General features: G+C 48.1%; 1 protein-coding gene across 1 annotated transcript; it reads left to right on the top strand.

The window, feature by feature from the left end:
- Nucleotides 1-2,374: 2,374 nt before the first annotated feature.
- On the top strand, nucleotides 2,375-6,291 carry GHRH (growth hormone releasing hormone; the record flags this gene model as incomplete). The annotated part of the gene is given in 7 exon segments (XM_082293060.1): nucleotides 2,375-2,454; nucleotides 3,284-3,415; nucleotides 4,118-4,222; nucleotides 4,824-4,967; nucleotides 5,269-5,328; nucleotides 6,239-6,242; nucleotides 6,244-6,291. Coding segments are annotated over 7 exon segments (573 nt in total).
- Nucleotides 6,292-8,205: the final 1,914 nt, after the last annotated feature.

The raw sequence follows: 8,205 nt of genomic DNA, 5'->3' as shown, positions 1-8,205 counted from the left end.
AGCTTCTCCTCTGAAACAGCAGACACATCTGGGAAGGGATGCAGGACTTTAATTTCTGATTTATTCCTGAGGGAAAGAGGGAGACAGACATACCCAAAAATCTGGAAGCAGGCTGTAGCTAAGGGAGAGAAGACAAAGCAGGACAGGGGAAGAAGGACAAAGCCAGAAACAAATAAAAAAATAATTGCAAAGAAACGAATAGTAGAGAAATAAAAAAAAAAAGGATCTCAAATGTTCATAAAGCAATTCTAGAGGAAAACCCAACATTCAAAGAAGAGAAGCCAGAGGCAGAAAGAAAGTGGTAATCAGGGCTGTATCCTAGGAAGAGGAAAGGGAAGCAGACAGCCTTGGGCTAGGTTTTCATTTACAGTGGCACTTCTCAGCTCACATAGAAGCTTCTCTAGTACTGATTAAATCTCCTGGTTGGCACTTTCTATGGATCCTGGTGCCACAGGCTGCTGGTACCCACTGACAGATGCCTTAGGTAATTTCCTCTATCTAGGAAGATCTGACTTGGGATTTTCTTGAAGATATTTAGGGCAGAGGCACAGAAGAAGAATGTTTTTCCAAGTACAAATGAAAAAGGGAAAAAGAAAGGGAAGCAGGGGATTTGTTCTAAAAGCAGAAGTCCTGTATATCCATCAAAGTCCCTTTTTTCCTTCCTTTAGCCATTCCTTGGCTCTCTGAGGGGCCAAAGAGATTCTCTAATAGAGCAGGAGGTAGGAGATGCCACCCATGGGCATAAGAAGCTCTGCAGGAGCCAGGAGCTACTGTCATGCTCCCAGGGGAGCTGCTGGGGAAGCTGCTGGTCCCATCTGGGAGCACAAGCAACTGGAAACAGAGACTGGGCTGAGAATGACTTTGTGATAAGAAACTCCATTTCTTAGAGTGACACCTTTTCCCATGTCTGTCCGTGCACTTCTGCCACTAATCCTGTTATTGACTTCCCCGGTGTCAACATCAGACCCACTTACAAGACAGGTCCTTAATCAGCCTCCCCCTCCCTGTGTTGATCTGCTCCGTCCAAGCAGAAAGGAGAGCTCTCTGATGATGTTTTCCAGCTCCCCCATCAGTAAAACCCACTGCTTGAAAGTTCACTTGAGCAATCAGAAGTCCAACCAAACCCTTTCCATCTGGAAGCTGCTCCCTTTACAATGAAGTATTGTTATACATTTGGAAGAGGTGGGTTTTTTTTCCCCTGTCTTAGGGAGATCAAACATCTTGCTGCTCTTTTCTTGTGTAAAATAAGATAGGGAACAGGGAAGCTTGGTATTTTAAAGCTTTCTAGCCACATTCTTAAAGAATCTTCTTTGAGCAAAAGATCGGTCTCTTTCAATGGAAACTCAGAAAGAGCAGCATTCACTGAAATACCTTCCTACTGTTGCTCGCTTCCAGGGAAAAAAGCGCTGCATTCAGCTCCCGAGGGAGTGTGACCTCGGGCGACTCTGTCCTGAGTCATTCTCAGCTCTTCAGCCAAGCCCAGGAGACGAAGCTCCGCAGCCAGGGCTGCACACAGGGCTCAGCGCAGCTCACCTTGCACCAAAGCCGCTGCTCAGGGGCAGGTGGGGGCTGCTCTGCACACAGCAGCACTTCAGCCCTGCCAAAGGGACGTGTTTCGGCCCAGTCCCCTCTCCACCCCAGCATGACTGATGGAACAGTCTGCGTTTTGTTTGCAAACCAAGCTCAGCACTTGCCTTCGATAGATGGCTTTGCCAGGGTTACCTCTGTGCCAGTATTACCCCTTTGCCCAGGAACTTTATTTGGATTTCCCCGTTTCTCCCCAGTCCCTGGCCAGCCAGAGACGCAGCCCAGTCAGCTGTCAGGCACAGACCTGTGCCATGCAGGTACAGCCATGTGAGCAGACACATCCCCGGGACAGCGGGGCAGGAGAGGTCCCAGGGCTGGTTGCAGATGGTCCTGTGAAGGCAGCGAGCTTCCTTTCACATCCCTGCCAGCTGCTGCCCCCATCCAGGTGCTTTTACAGCCCGTGCAGGGGTCCCTGGGGCTCACACCAGCCCAAGAGAGAGCTCTCCTCCAGCCACAGCAGTGGGACAGGTCAGTGAGGGGGTCCCACAGCATCAAAGCCCGACTGGCCCTGTCTCCCAGCCCGAGGGAGACACCAGCTCCCAAGGGGTCACACACAGCCACTGCCCCCAGGAACTGCACTCCATGGGGAAGACTTTGCTACACCAGGACATCTCTGCCTCGGGAAGCACCACAACCACAGAGGCACATTTCCAGTCCCTTTGTGCTGAGAAATGAGCAGGGGGACTGAGAACACAAAGGTGGCACTTGGCCTCCCCTCCCAGCCCAGAGCACCTCACTGCCCTGACTCAGGCTGCTCTGCATTTTAGGTGACTCCAAGGGGTGGAAGATGCTGGATAAGGCCACCCTGCTCCTGTTCCTGCATTTAGTCACGTGCTCCATCTCCTCACCTCTCTATCCAGACCTCAGGTAAGTGCTGAGTGCTTTATGCATGCTCCCACTCTGCCTCATCTCTGCCCTTGTGCAAAATAAGCAGGTGCCAAATTAAAGTTGCCAGCACTTCTGAAAGCCAGATGAACTCTAAATGTGTTGCTAGGCCTATTTCTTTGCCCTGTCTTAATTTTTTTGGGTATACTGCTGGCCTAGGGGTGATTTCCAAAGAAGGCAGGCACCTGATGGAAAATTTCAGCCCAAACAGTTGAGTTTAGAATTGAATGCTGGGTTCTATAAAGGGAAATCTGGCAATCTCCAGGGCAGGCAGCACCTCCAGCTCAAACACTGATTAAAATTTGTGGCTGCAGGGCACCTGCACTGAAGTCAGAGCTGCAGATATTCTAGTACATGAACTCTACAGATACCTATTAATATTTCAAGTATTTCCTTGTTGGCTCTTAGAAGTTGTAATATTGCTTTGTACCACTACAAATCAACAGAAGCCCAAAATCGAGCATTGGCTTCTCTGATGTGGATTTGCAATGTCCCATAGAAAATGCTTTAGCCTTGTGCCAAAGCCATGGCACAATGATACCAGAAACACTGGGATTTGCTTACGGATCCTGGGAGCTCAGCGAGGGGGATGTGTGTTTGAGGCAGCTCTATCAACCATTTTTTCACTGTTGGAAGAGCTTCAGGGCAGCTTCTAGTTGGGGAGAGGGCCAGACAGTACTTGTGTTACTGCTAAGATGGGATGACAAATGGAGAGAGAAAAAGCAGGAAAATAGGGAATAATGGTTAAGAAGATTGAGCTCCAGCTGGCATCTGAGCACATCTCACAGTGTGCCTGGGCTTTGTCTTGCAGGTACAGTCCAGGGCCGGTGGCTGGCAAGGCCATGAGCTTCCAGCTGCAGCACAGCAGCTCATTGCAGAGCCATAACCCCTTGGCAGAGGAGCGGGAGGAGGAGGGTTTGTTAACAGACCCCACTGAGAAAAGGTTTGTACCTCACCTGCCAGCCCTGTGGCTGCAGAGTGCACTGGTTACAGTCTCCCCCAGCCCAGGAGCAGACCAGCAGCTCAGTTAGTCCCAAACAATCACCCACGTCCAGAACCATGTCCTGGTGTCCCCCACCAGCAAGGACACACTCACGGGGGCAGGCTTATAGGCCCAGGGCTCCTGCAGGAAACAGAATTTTCCACTGAGCTCTGGGACTTGACCTGCAGGGATGCTAGAGCCTCTCCTTTCCACCTCTGCCTGGAGATAGATGATGATCATTTCTGTCTGAAGCACAGAGGACTCGTCCTTACAACAGTGAGACCAGCCAAGTGGTTTGTGTTTCCCTTACCTGTGGATTTTCTGGAGCTGGGGTCTCACCACAGGCTAGAGATCTGCTGGAGGCTCCTGTCACCCTTTCCCAGACACAGCTCTCCCAGGAGGTGATGGTGCTGCTGCAGAGCACAGGAATGTCCCAGCCCAGCTCTGCCCTAGACACTTTATTTTGCCTGCTGCCTCCATGTCAGGACTGAGCCCCCTCAAATCCTTTTACCCTCCAACACTAATGCAGTCCAACACCACAAGGTGTTTGCTGTGGTTACCTGCCCTGATAGCAGCACTGTTACACGTGGGGTGCTTTGTTATTTGTCACCTGGAGGGTTCACTGATGGCTCAGAGAGCACATTTTGCTTCCTTTCCCCCCAGGATGCAGCGCCATGCTGATGCCATATTCACTGACAACTACCGGAAATTCCTGGGGCAGATTTCCGCCCGAAAATTCCTACAGACCATCATTGGCAAGAGGCTCGGGTAAGCCCCAGCACCCTGCTGTCCTTGGGCTGAGTTTTGCTTATTACCCTGGGCAGTGCCTTCCATGCACCTGGCAGAAATCACTACCTTTTACTGCAACAGAAGCAATCTCTCCTGCTGTTCCACATCCCAAAAGGCACCCTGCATCCCTAGTCTTGGATCCCCCTAATCACAGCTATCATTAAGCAGCCTAATTAATCCTTTCCTCCAAGGCTATAAGCATCACATCAGCGGAGAGTTCTATAGCAATACCAACAAGCAATAATATTTGCAGATAAGATTTGCCATGATCCTTCACTGGTAGGGAACAGTTATCCCTGGTCTGGTTTGAACACAGAAAGCAGCCTCTCCATTACCCTTGGCTAGTTAGATCACTGACTGCCACTAAATAAGACCAACTGGTTAGATGCAAGCCAGCCCAAACCCATCTTCTAACACAGGAGCAAATACAGCAACCAACTCCTTGCTGGAATGAAGCAGAATGGCCTTAGGCTCAGTCCCAGCAAGCTCCCTTGCTGTGCTGCTCAGCCTGAGCCAAACTTCAAATGAGGGACAAAAAAGTATCTCAGAAACCAAGGTATTTCTCATTTTCACCTAACAGAAGCAGCGAGAGCAGCCCAGGGGAAGAGGTGCAGGAATTCCTGACCAGGCGCCAGTCTGGTCAGGAATACCTGCACCTGGACAGCCAATACCACCAGCAGATGGTACTGAGGGACTTCCTGGGAGCCATCCTGCAAAACCACAGGTGGGTGGGAATCAGTTCATTCTCTGCTTACCACAGGAACATGTCCAGGTCCTCATTACTGGCTGGCTTCCAGATGTGAAACTACTGAATTAAGTGTCATTTCAGGAACAGTCAGGGAAAGAATAAGGCTGACCCCAAGCAGGGTGCAGATAAGAACAGCCTGTCCTGAGCCAGCCTGCACCACACACAGCAGCACATCACTCTGCTGTCTTCTCAACCTCGTAATCCAGTAAAATAGTAGCAGAAAAGACAGTTTCTCTCTTGATCCTGATTATATCATTCCTGTCCTTTTCCTTGATAGGCCTCAGGACACTGACAGCAGTTGGTTAGAAGGCTTTCCCAGCACCCTGGCTAAGCTCATGTAAATACTTCTCCCTTTTCCATCTTCCCCATGCTCTGGTGAGTACCATTCCCTGCTCAGTCCTGTATATAACTCACTGCTGCTGCACTGCTCAAGGTTTGAAGACTCTCCTTCAGTGATGCCAGCTCCCACTGTTGTCCATGAAAAAGATGCTTGCTGCAATTTAAGGGGGAAAAAACTCCCAATCAATATTGTCAAGTACCTAAAACCTTGTTAGCTTGAACAGACAGACCACAAGTGCTGTGAAGCTGCACGTGGATGTCTGGGAAAAGGCTTGCAGCAATCCAAAGCAGCCTTGCAAAGCGATATGAAATAGAGTGCCTGAGTGTCTACTCCAGGCTAAAGGCAGACAAAAGTCTTCCTCCAGCAGCAGAAGCTGCCTCTAGGTCCCTGAGACATGTCAGATTTTCCCTGCTCTGGAGAGCAGAGGAAGTTTTACTGTTTTCTGTATCACTCACTCCTGAAAACAGTCAGCTGGAACTTGAATTATGCTCTAAATCTTGCCAGCTCTGGGGGCCTGAGAGCCAGCAAACCATCCATCCTTGGGAATACCTTCACCTGTACAATGACCAGTTGTCCTGTGTGAAGCAACCTCATTTTAGTGCCCTGTCCCACAGAAATTAAGCTTGTCCAGTCCTGCCAGCACAATATAAAGGGGTGTGGAGAGATCAGTGTGCACACTGAACAAAAGAGGGGCTGGGGAAGAGGGGGAAGATCAGAACTCTCCAGAAGTCACCCCTACGGATTCAGCTGGGAGAGCATGGCATTCCAGCATCTCTCTAGCCATGCTTGACTTGGTTACCTTTCCACAAATAAGGTCAGCCAGGAAAAGCCTCCAAAGGATGAAAAAATTCCTGGGTGTGCTTATGAAGTTTTCTGTTAATTCTCTCCTCCTCCTCTTTCTGTCTAGAATAATTCAGAGCTCGTGGACCAAACTGTACAGTGAGCCTTTCATGGCAGTGAAGACACTCCCAGATGTGAGCAGCTGGAAACTGATGCATACACTCCTCAGATCTGATCAAAGGAATGCAGTGCTGATGCACTACTTAATTTACTCCAGTCTTTACAATTTAACTCCCCTCTTGAAATACTGCTCTGTACTGAATCAGGAAAAAACCACTGCTGTGGTTTAACCTTGGACTGCTTTACACAGAGACTAAAACAACCAAAACACTTGTAATCCTGGGGACATTCTGCCTACTAATTAAGGTTTCAAATCACGAAGTGTAGCAAAATTTCTGCCAAGTCATCATTCTGTTTGAGGGCCTGATTAATAAATATGAGCCCACCAAAAGGCACCTTTAGGCAACTTAGTAAATTGATTACAGTGTCCTCTAAATTGATGCTGATGGCACAACCACACACAGCAAGGATCAGGGCGAGGTGAGACATGAATCCACACATCTCCCATTCATTGGAAACACTGCCCTGGGCTGCTGCTGCCTGGCTCCCTGACACAGAGCCCTGGCAGCAGAATGAACCCTAAAAAGCTCAGCTAAGGTTACTGCTCAGCCTTGAGGAGTTCTGACTGAAGTTACAGCTCTGCCAGAACTAAAGGAGATCCCTGTGCATCAGATTGGGCTGTCACTGTTTCCACTCAACGTCCTGCTGGGTGCCATCCCTAGCTCTGAACTCCACTGAAGCTACAGCTACAACTGTAAATGTTTTAAAAGGAATAAGTTATTAGCCCTGTGAGCTCATACAGCTACTTCGTCCCTCTCACCCCAATCCCCCTGTTGTTTGTGTAATAATTATGTCTTCAGAAATGTAAATAACACCAGGATGGGGTCTGCTTTCCCAGCAGCAGGAGGAAATAGGGGTTGTTCTAAATAAACCTGTCCAACAGCAGGTCAAGATGGCTCTTTTGTTGAGACCTCAGTTTCTTGATTCTGGGCCCAGAATGGAAGATACTCCTCAAAGACAGTGGAAGGATGACTCAAAACTGGGCTAACAAAGGCACCAGCTCCAGTACCAACGACAAGACCAGGCTGGAAATACAATGATAAATATATGTTAAGACCTCTCCCTTAAGTCTTCCCTCCTTGAACTCCAACAATTCCTTGATAGTCTACAGTAGTTACCATCTCATTTTTCCTCAGGTGACATGTTTTAGGATAGGAGGCTCCAGTGTGCATGGAAATTAGTTCATACTTGCACCAAATCCTTACCTGTCACAGCCTCCCTATTCAGGTTTCACAATTCCAGCACTAGGGAAGTATTACCAAGCACCCAGCAGGATGGGAAACATTGAGGGGATGTTGAGGGAGATCAGTGAAGCTGCGACAGCAGCAAGAGCACTAATGGATAACTGCTACCCTTCCATGAGCAGGCAGCTGTCAGAGACATCAGCCATCCTTGTGCTTCAGAAACACAAAAGAAGAATCACCTGTAGCCTGGTTCAAAATGGGTTTGTAAACCTGTTCTGTAACAACACACTCAAAGCCATTAGGACTTACTCACTTCAAAGGAAAGGAATTACAAAAAATGAACCAGCTTCCTAAAGTAGCAAGTTAAGATGGTAGCAAAAAAAATTTAAACTCTGTTAAGTGGCATAAAAGGCATATGCAAACACTGGATTGGATACCCCCAATAAAATCAAAGACCTATCAAAAACATTCCAGAAAGTGTTTGGGTGATTAAATCTGGGTGATTAAATGGCTGGGTGAGTGCAGCTATTTAGAATAAAAGAGACTTCAAAATGAGGAAACAAATGCTCAAACTCTGCGAGATTAAATATAAAAACAAATGAAGCAAATCAGAAAAATCTGAGGAATAAAAGACCAAAATAATAAAACCAATCTTTCCTAAGGTACACCCACGGAAGTAGAAAAATCAATAGGAACACACACAGCTTAGAGAAGATACATCACAGGAGCA

Source organism: Coloeus monedula (genome assembly GCF_965178545.1).
Source record: "Coloeus monedula genome assembly, chromosome: 17".
NCBI lineage: Eukaryota > Metazoa > Chordata > Aves > Passeriformes > Corvidae > Coloeus > Coloeus monedula.
This window is presented reverse-complemented; position numbering and strand designations above follow the sequence as displayed.